This window comes from Hydractinia symbiolongicarpus, chromosome 14 (assembly GCF_029227915.1).
Source record: "Hydractinia symbiolongicarpus strain clone_291-10 chromosome 14, HSymV2.1, whole genome shotgun sequence".
NCBI classification, from domain to species: domain Eukaryota; kingdom Metazoa; phylum Cnidaria; class Hydrozoa; order Anthoathecata; family Hydractiniidae; genus Hydractinia; species Hydractinia symbiolongicarpus.
Genome location: NC_079888.1, coordinates 4629835 through 4645566, shown reverse-complemented (window position 1 = coordinate 4645566; position 15732 = coordinate 4629835). Strand labels below are relative to the sequence as shown.

The window sequence follows — 15732 nt, the reverse complement described above, 5'->3', positions numbered from 1 at the left end:
AAATCGATCAAAGAAGCGAAGCGAGTTGGGTCTACATGTAGGCTAAAAACAGATACACTATTCCATCGCGCTCATGCTCCCCTATCTGTGGGAACTCCAGAGAGGGACGGGGAACGATGTTACACTATCGATAGATTCGGTGCGCTTTGCAAGAACTCTCAAAATCCGTTTTACTGCTCAATTATTTTTTGGCTCAAAATGGACGCCGCGCTATTGGAGATATTAACAGACACCAAGACAAGTCACAAGACTCAGTACAACTCACTTCAGTTATTTTAATATTAAACGCTAACAAAATATAAAAGCAGCTTCACAAGAAGTCAACATTGTCGTGTAAGTCTGATTCACAACAGTTTTGTTGTTTTGCAAACAAAGAAATTACTGGTACGCACAGCATTGATTGTTTAAATACGCTCACAGAAGAATTATAAATGAGAAGTTATATAAGAAGAAGGCAAATACCTTTCAAGAAAACAGAATAACAACATAAGATGTCAAAAGTTTCAAGTTTACTAGTTAACCTACCAAAACACGTATTTGTAGTTTTGCAAATGATAGTTGGTGCATTATCTGACAACATGAGCATGACCAACTCTTCATCAAAAGCAGGAGCAGTCATCCTTTTTAATCAAACTACGCGAATCTAGTTTGAATTCGATCATGTGAGAAACTATGTCCGGTTTATGCAGAGTGTACGCTTAAGACTAAAAATGTTTCGATATTAAAAATATTCGTAGAGCCATAAAAACTTGATGTTTTTCACATAAAAACGGTAAAATTTCACCCGAAACTTTGCAGAACGACAACACACTACACCCAAAAATATAAAACAGTTTGGTAAAAATACCAGTTTTGTGTACATCTTCGTGAGTGTTGAATTATTTATAACTGAGTGTTTTTACACATTTGCCAAACAGGTGGCTAAATTAAAAAAACAATGGAATATATTCTACCTTATTGTGATTGTCATAGGTCAATACGCACAAAGTAATGAATCAAAAAAAAATCAAAACAAAATAAAAATAAAGATATTGCGTGTTCGATTTGTTGTTGAATGTTTCCGGTCTGTAGATTTATAAATTTGAAGCAATCTCAGCATACTTCATCGTTTGAAGCTCGTTGTTTGTTGTATGGAAAAGAGAGGCAAAACATAAAACAGTATTGTTGTTAGCCATTAGATATTTCTTAAGTTCAAAGAAGGTTATAAAATGCTGCCACTACTATTACGTAAAATACTCTAGGTTATCTCAAGTCAATGACCCTTTTTTTTGAAATTTTACTGAAGTACATCCAAACCCTACTTATTCTCACCACACACAGCGATGAAAATTCTAAGAAAGATATATAGATACTTAGTTGTAAAATATAGTTATTTATTTGTTATCAATGTATCTTAGTAGATTTTAGGATATAGAAATCTATAATTTTTTCCCTCGTTTAAAATTTATTTTCTGGCTGCCACAAAATAATTTTTAGTTTGCCTCATCTTACTCCGGGGCGCATTCTTTCGAAGAACACGAAATGTTTATTTTATCATCGTGTTTTGCAGACAATATTTTGACTTTGAACCTAATTTCTGGCGAGAGCCTAAGTATTGCCGGATAGGAAATTCTCATATAAAACTGCATTTAAATTTAATAAATAAAACTAATTGTTTCCGCCCGGGCTCGAACCGGGGACCTTGCGCGTGTTAGGCGCACGTGATAACCACTACACTACGGAAACTTGAAAGAAGATGGAAACAACATGATAATGATAAATGATCTTTTTACTTATTTTTTGATTTAATTCTTTATAATAGTGTCTAAATATAATTGGTGGGGAATACTTACTATAACGTAAGTGAGTGAATTTAGCCTAACCTGTGCTATTTATTAGTTTAACCAACACCTCATTTACTATCAGAGGACGTTAACATTCACTTTTCAGACCACATAAAATATTGTAATACTATTGGTCAGTTGCAGGCCAATGCTGCGTTAGCATTTTTTGATGCTTCCAGCAGGTTCGGGTACGGAAAGCGAAAGCAACGAGCCAAGCAACGGTTCTTCATCGGCCTGTTTTCTGTTTGCTTTGGTTTGCTTTTTCTTTCTGCTAAATTGTTTTTTAATAATTTGTACAGATATAAGTAGCTGCATTGTTTTTCCTCTTTTCTGCACTTTTTAAGGTTGCTATGTAGCTAGCTAACTATATCTAGAGCTAGCATGGAAAACGGATGTTAACCGAGAATGATGATGATGATGATAGCTAGAGAGCGTGTGATGCTAGACCATGCTACATGCTAGGCTTGCAGAGCCTTAATCCTCCTACAAACTAACTATAGGTTTTTTATTAGCCAATCATCACTGTGGGAAAGGTTAAAGCTACTGTTGTAATCTAAAAGTTAAGGAGCAAATTTACAGATTATTGTAGCTACGTGCATGTATCCAGGCAAAAAAATAGCAGGCAAAAAAGAAGGACCGCATAGATGGATTCTATTGTGACATAATTTGTTTACTTTTCAGTAGTAAGCTTTTTGGCTTTGGCATTTGCGTGGCAGAAAAAGAAGATGCTGGGATTAGGTGAAGAGAGGTCTTTTTACACTGAATTTCTTCTTAAAACCATTATCCAGTGAGATTGATGTCTTCTAATTTATTTCAATTAATATAAAGTCCTAAGAATGTGTGAGGAAACGAACTGATAATTTTGTTTGAATATATTATATTCAAACAAAAATAGTTGATTTTCATTATAATATCATTTTAGAAACAAAATGGTTGATCCTACAGTTATAGATAATATCATACATAATTTAAACAAGTGCAATGATGCAATCTTTTTGGAGAATTCCTTGACAAACATATTACAACAAGAGGTTTTGTCACCTGATTCACCACTTTTAAAACTGGAGGATAACTGTTTGAATTTATCTGCCTCTGGATCAAGTGACAGCATATTCAGCTGTACTGTTTTGTCAGTTCCAGATGGCGAAAATATACATCACATTGCAAGATTCTTTGAAGCAGGAGGCTTTTCTGGATTCTACCGAAATGTTGCACATGAAAAGATTAAGGAAGATCTATCATTATATAGCCTTCTTCCTTACCAATTTTATAATGAAATGGATGTTGATATATGCTCCAAAAGGAATATGTCCTTATTCAAGGCTTTGAAAAAAGGTGCAAATATTTAATAAAACTGTGGATATTTGTTATATAATTATGAAACCAATCAATTTTTGTTTAATTTTGTACATGTTTTAAATGTTCATATATATTCATTCCTTCATTCAGGTAAACATACACCTCAGTATGCCAAGGATAGGTCATACAGAAGAGTTTTGATTGACAATCCAAATAGCATCAAAAATATTGTCAATAATGTGAAACCATCTGTTGAAAAAAGCAATTGTAAATGTCTCTTCTTCATATGCTATGTTATGCATCGCCTTCAAAAGCCAACAACTTCTTTGGATAGTGGATTTGAAAGAAGGTAAATGTGTGGAATAAAAAAGTAGTATAAATAATATATATATATATATATAATATATATATATATATATATATATATATATATATATATATATATATATATATATATATATATATATATATATATATATATATATATATATATATATATATATATATATGTTATGTATAACAGGTACATGGTTTGTGATCAAGAACCGTCTTTGTGGGAAAACCTATTATTGACCTACCGTGCCAACAAAGTTCAATCAACTGAACTTGTGTCATTTAAACTACCAATGATTCACCATGAGCTATCCTTGGAGTCTCAGTTTTTTTATATTTCTTCAATACCTAACTTTCATAAATGGGTATGGTGTAGTGATGAGATAAAGCAAGTAGAGGTAAAGTATGTTCAAAAGTTCTCAACAAGCTGTAGAAGATATCCAGCATCTCCAAGAAACAGAATTCTTCAGGTTAGCAGCATATACATGGTGCTCCAAGTTTGAATAACAGGGATTTTTTAAACAATTTTATTTTTATTTTCATATTTATAGGCATGTAATTTCAGAGGTTCTGAAGAAGCTAGCGAAGTAGTGATTGCTGTTTTAAATTGCATTCTTGGTAACATAGTAGAAATACCTTATTATAAAAATAAAAAATTGCCAAGCACAACAAGAAAAAGGAAATTCCACCTGATTTCAAAGAGAAACAACAGGAAGAATGCAGAAGAGAGTGATGGTGATGAAGCAGATGCCTCTGACTCTAATATACAGGTTGATATTATGGAGAGTAGAAAACTTCAAAATGTAGCTTCCTCCAGTGAATCGTTGTATCAGTATTTTTGTGGACAGTTGTTCAACTATGGCACCTTCAAATGGAGAGTTAAATCAGCTACAAAGAATGTTGTTGTCATGAATGATTACGATTGTAACACTGGTGAATTTATGGTTTGTATATATTTTTTGACTTTTTAATTATTTTTAGGTTATTGGTTCTACAGCTGTTCAACAACCTTTAGTCATGTTTTGTAACTTTATACTATTTATATTTTGTAGCATTTTGAATATGTTCATGTATTTTCAACTACCACAAGTACTGGTCCAACCTATTATTGCAATTGCAAAATATTTTCTGTATCTCAAACCTGTGTTGAAGCTCCAGAAAGATTTGATGTTAGGTGGCTGGGTGTTTCTTGTTTACATGTGCGTTTGCTTGCCAGTGTTGTTTCACTTCTCCCATCTTCTGATCATATTCCAGAGCCTGTGAGTGCTGATGTCAGCCTTGTGAATATGTCAGTTATTAATGATGGCTTAAAGTGCTCAGAAACAGTTGTTGAGGAACTTCCTGCTAAATTAAATGTCCGCAAATTCTCGATCACCCATGAAGATTCTGCTGCAATTGTATCTCTTTTCAAAGTGTCTGGAACAAATAGAAAAGTTGTTCAATGCAAAAATTCGTTATGTGTTATTGACAAAGGATCAAAAAGGTCAATCAAAAACATAACCACTGCTTTTGACTTATGTCCTCATTTGGTGTCATTTCGAGACTTCTATTTGACCAATAATGAATCTGATGACGTTGATGATATCAGTGATGAAGATAGTAATAATGCTAATTTTCTTCCTGATAATAAGGTGTGTACTTTCTATTATCTATTATCTATTTTTTTTTTTTTACTTTTAAACTATATATTCCCAATCTATTTAAGTGTATTATCAGTGGACTTATTTTCTTTTATTTGTTAACGGCATAAAACCACGCTACAGTTATTATTAACCACCATACAGAACCTGACAATAAAGTTAGACTACACGACTGTTACGTAAGTTACACATTGTATTTCCAAAGCGAAGGTCGCTGGTTCAAATCCAGCTCTTCTGAAATGAAGATAGCTCAGTGGTTAGAGCGTCGCTTACCATTTGTAAGATAATAAGGTGAAGCTTGACTATTAAATATGATTATTTAATATCATATAATGTCTTATAATCATAACTCTGAATTATAGTGGAAAGATGTATTCAATGAGGAAACTGGTTTGTGGCAATTTAATCTTAAATGTCCCAGCAAGTGTGTCGTAGATGGCGATCCTTTTTCTACAAGATTGCAAGATAATCTAAAATTAAGAGATAATTGGAGTGAGGAAAACGAAGACATCGATTTTGTACCTGATATGAATGGAACATGCCCATGTGAGGTTAGTATAAGGCAAAGTATACTGTCTTTAGTAAATAGAATGTTTTTTGTTTTTTTGTGCATGCATTATGTGTAGGGAATAATCCTTATAACAAAATGTAGAACTTATCGCTAAGACTTTCTTTATAAATATAATTAAAATTGTCACTTTAGGCTGGTTGGTTTTCAGATGAATTCCCACAAGGAATTATTGGAAAGTCAACGGAGTCTAAATTGTATTTGGACAGGAAAGTGGTGAAGTGCAACGTTTTCATGCGTTTGTGCTTGCAGAATTGTTGTGAACGTAAATGGGATGGATGGAATGAATCCATATTCAGGCTTTCATCAGCTACTTGTGCGGGTTATGAAATAGGCTGGGATTTTGTTGATGCAGTAAAAACAAGTGGTCAAACGTTTAGCGGTTTCGTGACGGTTATGAATAACAGTTACAGGAGAAGGAATCACGGTGCCCAAAAGTTTATGTCAGTTCCAGTTTTTATTGATTGGTTCTTCGCATGGGTTTCAGCTATGCAAATTGAATTTCGTCAGCAATGTAGGTTGTGTGGAGGCGAAAGTAAAATATTAGCCTGTGACGGTACAAAGTTAGGAGTGGGTTTTAAAAATACTTTCGTTGATCCCATCGAAAATACTGAGGGTGGGGAAATTTTGGAGACAACATTAAAACGGCTTAATCGTTGCTTTATATTTAATACCCCCGACCATGATTCTCGGGATTTCAGTCAGGCGAGAAATTTGTTAAAGGAGCAGTGCCAAAAGATTATTGATTGCGACCCTGGTGTGGTTGAGACAGGCATTACAGAATTTATAACTGAGTATGCTCGACCTGCATATCAAAAAATGATTTCTACCAATTCGGATAGCAAAGAACGGTATGCATTGGCCAAGTTCTTTCTTTTACTTTCATCCGACGCTTCAGTAGACACTGTGTTGCCATTTCGTTTTTGTCAAGACGTGTTAGATTTTGTTCAAAAGATTACTGATGAAGAATTAACAACCGCCGACCTACGATTATTTTTGTACGAACTGAGGTTTTATGCTCCTGAGTTATCTTCCTTGTTATTCGCATCCTCTATATCGTCATCGACTGAACTTCCAAGCAACGATGTTATATTGTTACTTAGATACCTGGTGGCATTTATAAAAAATGTACACTCTCATGATGAACCACCGGAAGATCCAGTACCTATACCGAAAACTTACAACCCTGCTAAATATGGACGCGCATATTACTTTAATACACATGGTTGTCAAGTTCGTAAAATGCGACAGTTCACTATTGACACAAAAGAACGTATCCATGCCAATTTTGATGACCCACCAGACAACGCATGTGAGAAACGCTTTCCAACAGTTTCGAAAAAAGGAACAACCTACGTATTTCTTTGGTTTTGTCCTTTACATGGACATTGCTACGGCTTCCATACAATTCCTGGAAGCGAAGGACGAAAGGACCCTGCCGCGTCGCTATTAACCCATATCAACAGCGCTCCTGACGACATTTTTTACGATTTTGCATGCAGTCTTTCGAAATATTGCAAAAATCGAGAATCTGGATTTTTTGCAAAAACAAGGTTTTTCCACGACGTATTTCATGGTTATACGCACAAATGCACCAACGCTTTCAAGTACAACCGTCTTCTTGCTTCAAGTGCGATAAATTCTTCCATTTGTGAGCAATTTAATAGTTATATTCAAAACATAAAGTCCTCTTGTAAATTGATGTCCCAAACGCATTTTGCGTTGTATCTGCAATTTTTTATTTACTTGTGGAATCAACACAAAGATGAATCACATAATAGAAAATTGAACATTGCGCTGTCTGGACGTGCTGATGATTGAAATCTCATTGTTTGTTTGTACTGAGTTTTTTATGTATCGAAGATAATAAGTTCATAATATTGAAAATTGTTTTCTTTAAATTAATTTCTATTCATTCCTGAAAAATATTCTTTTCGACCAAAAATTCAACGAAACACACAAACGGAGTGCGTATAGGCAATAAAATCATAGCCTAGTCTTCAATTCAAAACTTTTTCTCCTGAAAAACAGTTTTTCGACCAAAATTCAACGAAACACACAAACGGAGTGCGTATAGGCAATAAAATCATAGCCTAGTCTTCAATTCAAAACTTTTTCTCCTGAAAAACAGTTTTTCGACCAAAATTCAACGAAACAACACAAACGGAGTGCGTATAAGGAATAAAATCTCAGTCTAGTCTTCAATTCGAAAGTTTTTCTCCTGAAAAACAGTTTTTCGACCAAAATTCAACGAAACAACACAAACGGAGTGCGTATAAGGAATAAAATCTCAGTCTAGTCTTCAATTCGAAAGTTTTTCTCCTGAAAAACAGTTTTTCGACCAAAATTCAACGAAACAACACAAACGGAGTGCGTAAAAGGAATAAAATCATAGCCCAGTCTTCAATTCGAAAGTTTTTCTCCTGAAAAACAGTTTTTCGACCAAAATTCAGCGAAACAACACAAACGGAGTGCGTATAGGCAATAAGATCATAGCCTAGTCTTCAATTCGAAAGTTTTTCTCCTGAAAAATAGTTTTTCTCCTGAAAAACAGTTTTTCAACCAAAATTCAACGAAACAACACAAACGGAGTGCGTATAGGCAATAAAATCATAGCCTAGTCTTCAATTTGAAACATTTTCTCCTGAAAGACAGTTTTTGACCAAAATTCAACGAAACAACACAAATGGAGTGCGTATAAGCAATAAGATCATAGCCTAGTCTTCAATTCGAAAGTTTTTCTCCTTCGCGGAAGAATTTTTTGCGAATCGAACCAAAGAAAAAATAATTAATTATCGATTTATTTTTTCCCCTCAATCCATTGAAATTCATCATAGAACATATTAGAATATTTCGTTCTTTTTTACTGTTTTGAGACTAGTGATGAACGCCCTTTTTCACTTCAACGGTAATATCCACATCATATATTATGTCTTTTATTGTACAGGGAGGTCTTGAAATACCTTGCAGGGTTAAAGTCTTTATGCCTCGTGCAATAAGAAAAAAATTATAGCTGACATTCACAAATACTTGTTATCAGTAGCATACTCACGTTTGTATTAAAGAAGACATAGGTACCGCGCGCGTAGGGAAGAGAGCTATTTGTGATAATTTCGCGAAAATGTTTTTCGCGAATTGACCTATTGTGAAAGGTTTTGCAGAAGAAACATTTACAAATAGCGAAATTTGCGAAAAGTTCTTCCATTAGCTCAATAGAAGAACTTTTCGCGAATTAATTGATTACTTTCAGAACGGTATTTCTCTTCATATGTTTCATAGAGGCCTTTATTTCATGTGTATGGAATGATTGTTGTTCTGGGAATGTTTTCTAAAATGCTTTTTGTAGACATAAGTTGCTAAAACAACCGAATCTCATATGTATGGATTGCTTTTAAAAACAGAAGTTCTCTTTAGAATTTGTTGTAAAGCCCTTGTTAAAAAATGTTATATTATTTCATGTGTATGGATTGATTGTTCTTCTGGGAATTTTTTCTAAAATGCTTTTTGTAGACATAAGTTGCTAAAACAACCGAATCTCGTATGTATGGATAGCTTTTAGAAACAAAAATTCTCATAAATTTGTTTTGTAAAGGCCTTATTAAAAAATGTTAAATTATTTCATGTGTATGGATTGATTGTTGTTCTGGGAATTTTTTCTAAAATGCTTTTTGTAGACATAAGTTGCTAAAACAATCGAATCGCATATGTATGAATTGCTTTTAAAAACAGAAATTTTCTTTAAAATTTGTTGTAAAGGCCTTATTTAAAAATGTTATATTATTTCATGTGTATGATTGATTGTTGGCCTGAGAATTCTCCCTAAGTGCTTTGTATTGGCATATATTGCTGAAGCAACAGAATCTTACTCAGAAAAAAAACAGAATTCCTCTTATAAATATTTTGCAAAACACTTGCAAAAAATGTGAACTTCAATTATGTGCATGGATTGCTTCTTGAAATAAGAATTCTTTAATGGTTTGGATAGGCATTGGTAGGCTGTAAGCAAATAAATAAACCATATGTAATTAGTTTTAATAATTTATCAAAAGTATAATTATATAATTTATACTCTATTTCATAAATACAACGACTAAGTAAATATCAGTCAGAACAATATTAGACAAGGAAATATTTTGCACAACCACGTCTGTGGTAGTACAGTTAGGTTCATGCATCTTTTGCAGTTTTGCGATTTAATGTCAATAAAGCTGATGTAATTTATAATCACATTAGGTATGTCGCTCAAAACAGTTTCCAAATAAACTTTTGATAAACTTTTATTTTAGATCAAAATCACTAACTAAATTATTGTGCATAATGCATATTCATTCTATTGCACTTTCTAATATGAAATTTCACTAGAAATAAAAATGACAAACTAATAGAACAATTCTCTCAAATTTTGCACACAAGAATTGATAAGAATGTACAGATTTGGTAATATAAAAGGGTCCGACTATTGTGTTATTAAGACTTTTTAAATTGAAATAAGAACAGACACTTTGTAGTTGAATTTGCATTGAGGAAAAAAAATAGACGAAATCATTTTATATATAAAATAGAACTTAAAAATGAAAAAAATGAAAAAACAGCACCAACATTCATCTATTAAAAAAGAGATTAAAAATTTAGGATAAAATTATAAACTTCACTTGTTTTAGGGATATATCTCTACTGTCCTCGGCATCGTAGCTTTGGCTGTATATACTATAAAAAAATAAGTACACAACATGAAAAAACAAAAGTAGGAATTGGAACAATCTGTTAAAAAATATTTATGACTCTTGTATACTTTTTTTAAACAAGTTATGTGAAACTTCAACAAATATACAAAGTTTCCTCAAAAAATTATTTTTTAACATTCACAATCTATAACGAAGCATAAAATACATGATAACAAAATGGAAATTCATGTCTTCTTAATTGAGCAAACTTTCTCAGGTAAAACTTGAGCCTAAATGTTCTTGCATTTAACATTTAATGTGTACAAAAAGACACAAAAACTCACACCCTAAAATACATTTAAATATATTTAAAATAACTAATATTTATTATAACAAAACAAATGTTCTGTCATAATAAAATTTTGAATTTAAAATTAAAAATCTGAATTAAAACCTGAATTTTCTTAGTTAATTTTATAACATTTTAAGTATATACAAGTCCCAGCAATTTGAGTATAACTTATTTGTTAGAGCCTGCTATTTAACTTTTCTGTCCAATGTTTATGTGTGCACATGAGTAAATAATATTTTAACACAAAATCATAATATTTCTGTCACTATAAACTTACTTATTGCACCAAAGGACTTTCCCTTTGTTAGCAGCAACAACATGCTAGTTTATTGACTTTTCTTGACTACACACAATGGGGCTTAAGCCATATTTTCTTTCCTATATTTATCACTCATTTTTAAAAGCTATAACCTCTTTCTCCTTTCTTTAGGTCATTCCACCCAAGTCCAAAACATTCTTTGTTTCCTTTTCTATTTTTTTTATTGAAATGCATACTTAACTGGAATATCAAATTTAAGTGCCTATCAAACATATCAACACACTAAAAGTAAACTGGCATTAATTGAGGGTAGCTGCCATGCTAAAAAGCTAACATTTAAAGTTATTAATTTCGCAAAACATCAACTAAAGTAGTATTGTTACAGATAGGTAGAAATAAAATTAATTTTTTAATTTTTGGCCAGCTATACCTTTAAATGATTTGCCAATGTTTACAAAAAGCTTTTTGTATACATGAGCATGCTTTCTAATACGTAAAAAAAACAGAACCAAATAAGGTATATAAAATGCCTACTAAAGAAATTTATACATTTTTTAAACACAGTGTCTGTACATGTATATTGAAAGCAGTTCTAGAGTTTGTATAGTAATATCTGAAGTCATCATATGCATGACAGTTTTTTTTATGGTGAGATTGCCCGGAATTGACATTGACTTTGACTGTAAGGTGCAAAAAAACTTTTTCTGGGAGTTTTTTTTCAAATTTATTTTTTAGCAAAACTGGTCATGCATTCAAAATATGGAAACTAGAACATATTTATGACAGCCCAGCCTTATTTGAACTGGTATACTATAATAGAACACAGCATCCCTTTATGGTGCTACTTAAAATTGGCAGAAAAAAGGAATACCTTTATCACGGAATCCCTGATTTGTAGGCTTGGTCCAACTGGCAAATACACTTGTTTAGAGAACAAGAATTTTTGAGCATCTTATAGACGGTTTCCTTTGTGTACATTTCCAACATCAGGGTGTTTTGGAAAAAAATGGAAACGATACGTGAAACGAGGCCATCTTCAGTCCATTTATCCATACAAAGGCATTGGTAATACTATAAATGGATTCAAATAAATCACAAGGCATCAATCTGCTCCAACGATGTTTCTGTGAGAAGAAATCCATACAAAAGATCTCTGTCTGGTCCAAGCTTAAGCATTTTTTCCCTGCCAGGCAGATGTCAGAGTCAAAAAAGCTAAACACTAAAAGTAAACGAATAACATCAAATACTGCAACACAGATAGGCAAATACATACTTTTTAAAAATGTTAATTTTTACGTACAGATACGGTAAGCTAGCTATTATAGCTAGCTACCACACATCCCGCAATGCCATTTAAAAAATATGTATATATTTTTCATAGCTATATATTCTAAAGTTTATCTGTCTATTGTTATCAAGTCAACAGAAAGTCAAAACATTAAATACGATGAAGAAATTTAGGAGTGTTGATGTTTGGAGGAAATACCCTGGCTGGCTTCTGTGCATGATATAAAATAATTTGCATACAGCTTATAGTAAATACTGCAGGGTAGCTAAACTTAACAATGATGGAGAAGAACCCTTAAGAATAATACCTGGCACATTTCCCTTGCTATATTACCAAAATTTTCGTCAAAAATGCTAGACGGGAAGCAACTGTGTGCAAACAGAGCGGCCATTATGAGACAAATAAAGGCAACCAATCACACGCGCTCATACCGATACATTACGTCATTTATACATGGTCTGAAAAGTGAATGTTAAGTGTATGATCAAGACCATCGCTAAAGTCCTGGACCCTAAGTGGGTGGCATCGGGATTCTTAGAAAAAGACATAATGGAAAAGGAAGCGACAGTCACTGGCACTGTTTTAAAAGGAAAAATGCCGAAAGTTCTTTACGTTAGTATAAGTGATTTTGGCTCAATTGCTGAAGCAAACCGATGGTGTCCGAGGGAACATACTTTGCTAAAATATTGGTGTCAAAATAATAAAAGTTTAGCGAGGAAGTATTTTGAAGAAAATGGGTATGTTGTTGTTGATGATGAGGTGGAAGAAGCAGAAGAAATTGACAAGGTGGAAAGGGAGTTTACAAAGATAATCGGTCAAAAAAGACCAAAGACTAAAGAAGAGGTTGATGTTATTATGCAAGATTATGCAAAAAAAATACACAAAGCTGCTGAAAAAGATAGGGTTCCAGAAGAGAATGTGATAAAATTAAAGAAAAGTATGGAATCAAAATTGAACAAAACTTGTGGTACAGTAAATGAAAAGAAAATTCTTGATAAAACACAGGAAAAAACTGGTGTTGTAATTAAGTCGCGGAATGATAAAATGTACTACAAAGATATTTATAAAGATGATGAGTATATTTTCAGAATTGGTGGAAAAGTTGATGGTATATCAGACGATATTGTTATTGAAGCCAAAAACCGCATGAGTATTAAAACCGTTAGAAAAAATATTTATGATTTGTTTCAACTGATGGGTTATATCTATGTAACGGATGTTAGTAAAGGTAAAATTGTTCAGAAATGTGGCAACGTAGTGTGGGATTCTGACGAGAACACTGATAAGGAATGGGGAATTGTCACTCTTGATGAGCGATGGGATAACTTTTTTAAATTTGATTTACTCACATTTTTCGAAGAACTTAAAAATGTTCCTCATATGAATTTCTTACCTAAGCCATTTCTGACGAAAAAGAAAGATAAATATCTTTTGGCATCTGGATGTGAACCAATTGAAGAGAAGATTTATGAAATTTTGTATCAGTCGTATTTTTTGGAAATATTTGATGATGAAGAATGGTTAATGGTACCACCATGCACAACTGAGGATTTAAACTCTATTTAGGCTGCCATCAAGTATACGTTCAATTTGTGACTTAAAAAAAACGATGAGGAAAAAGACAGGGTACGCCAGAAAGCTTTTTGGCATACCCTGTGCCAAAATTTAGTCAAACAAAGAGATATTCTATCAACAATTTTTTCCCAATTAACATAACTTATGTATGCTTTGGACATAAGATAGTGACAGGTGGTTAAAGTATCTAAGTGCTTGATTTGGTGACATTTTTTTTGGTCTAATTATAATACTACAATTATACTACAATTTGTACGTTCTACTAATTTAACTTTGTGCTGTAAGGATTACAATTATGCTCATCTTAGCTACTGAACTGAGTATTTATATACTAATAGCAATTTTAGAAATGTAATTTCTTTACTTGTTTTGTTTTTGTGTACGTATATGTTATTTGCTTTTATCTCCCTTTACATATCTAATTGACTTATTGCTGACCTATTGATGTGTCGGTTAATTATCTTTATTCTCCATTGTCTAATTGCGGTTTAGACTGTAGCTAGCGACAAGTTTTATTTGTTTGTTGTTTCCTTGTTTGTTTTTGTGTATGTTAGATAAATATTCCTTATGCATTTCTACAAGAAAAATCATTGTAAATGGATGTTACGTGTATCGATTATTCTTATTCTTATTATCATTATTTTTTATATAATTTTAGTATTATTCTGTTCCCATGCATTGTTCTTACTAAGGGCAGGTCAAAAATTCGACATAAATTTAATCAAATCTATGAAATGTGCTTTGCAGCCTAAAAGTGTGAAGGGACAATACAAATGACATCTAACTTTGTCTGTAGAAAAAAGTGTCAAATTATTCTGAGTGTAAAGTTTTCCTGGCAAAAGTCCTCCCTAATGGCAACTGTGTTTGTATCCTGAGCATAGCCTGATGTTTATAACACTAAATAATTTCCACTATAATAGATTGATCTTGTATTTAGGAGTGAAGTATACTTTTAATCTACATTTAAAATGACAATTATGTCGTTATCTTTTCTTAATTTATACAAATATATATACATTAAATTTATTACATATTTTGCTTTTTCAACAACATAAATGAATTTGAAAAAGCGTATGCAGCAGATCCTATACTTTGTTCAGAATAACTTAAAATTTTAAATCAAAATTTTAGAATTTTGTAATCCGTAACTCATTTTGAAATACAGTCGACTCTCGGTATCTTCAACATTCAGGGGACCGAAAAAAAAGTCGAGATATCGAAAGTTTGCGATAAAAGATGCTCGACATATCGAAGTTCGAATTTCGAGATAGCGAAGGCTCGTACTTGTTTACTATAGTTTACGTTTAGCCGAAAACGAGAAACATAAACAGAATATATATGGATAATAGTATGGAATTTGTTTAGAAAAAGCGTCGTAACATTTTGAAGTTCTGTGTTTTAAAGAGAATTAGTAAAATTAATTTTTATAAAATCGAATGTTTTTGTTCAGAAAATATTTCTAGATAACGTGAAATAATGAGCTAAAGGAACCAGAAAAAAATAGTTCGAGATAACAAAATTCGAGATATTGCAGTGGCTGAAAAGACTGAAAAAATAAGGAAAATGTGAAAATTTTTGGACAAACATTGTCAGAAAAATAAAGAGTTCAGATTGTCAAGAGTTGGGACCATCTAGTACAACGTGGATTTTTCGCAAAGAGAAATTTTAGCAAAACAAAGCACGGAAAATAATGTTAATCAGAATTGCATTAAACAAACAAATAAATAGATTTTACGATGTATAAAATATATATACGTGACATAATTTATATCGTTTTAATTTATTTTAGAACATTCATGACTGGTGTAACACTTGCCGTGATGTATTTTCGTGAGAGGTACCATGGGGCTATCCATTAAAGACGTCCAATTTTGTCTATTTTTTACCCCTTTTCCCTTGTCGATACCTGACCGCAATTTTCTTAACTCTCC

The 15732-nt window shown here is 32.4% G+C and overlaps 3 protein-coding genes and 1 non-coding gene across 4 annotated transcripts; 3 read left to right on the top strand and 1 right to left on the bottom strand.

Moving 5' to 3' along the window:
- Positions 1–1652: 1652 nt before the first annotated feature.
- Positions 1653–1725, bottom strand: Trnav-aac (transfer RNA valine (anticodon AAC)). The gene has a single exon. It is a non-coding gene; the product is annotated as a tRNA-Val (tRNA).
- A 184-nt stretch (positions 1726–1909) lies between these two features.
- LOC130625429 (uncharacterized) lies at positions 1910–12577 on the top strand. The gene is made up of 6 exons (XM_057440522.1): positions 1910–3158; positions 3273–3471; positions 3832–3925; positions 4007–4399; positions 4508–5086; positions 11674–12577. The coding sequence occupies exons 1-6, from the start codon at positions 2753–2755 to the stop codon at positions 11719–11721; spliced, it is 1719 nt and encodes a 572-aa protein (XP_057296505.1). The 5' UTR covers positions 1910–2752; the 3' UTR covers positions 11722–12577.
- On the top strand, positions 5095–7580 carry LOC130625430 (uncharacterized). The gene is made up of 2 exons (XM_057440523.1): positions 5095–5646; positions 5799–7580. Exons 1-2 carry the CDS (start codon positions 5623–5625, stop codon positions 7482–7484), a joined length of 1710 nt encoding a protein of 569 aa, XP_057296506.1. The 5' UTR covers positions 5095–5622; the 3' UTR covers positions 7485–7580.
- On the top strand, positions 12541–15670 carry LOC130625431 (uncharacterized). The gene has a single exon (XM_057440524.1). It carries the CDS (start codon positions 12707–12709, stop codon positions 13790–13792), a length of 1086 nt encoding a protein of 361 aa, XP_057296507.1. The 5' UTR covers positions 12541–12706; the 3' UTR covers positions 13793–15670.
- Positions 15671–15732: the final 62 nt, after the last annotated feature.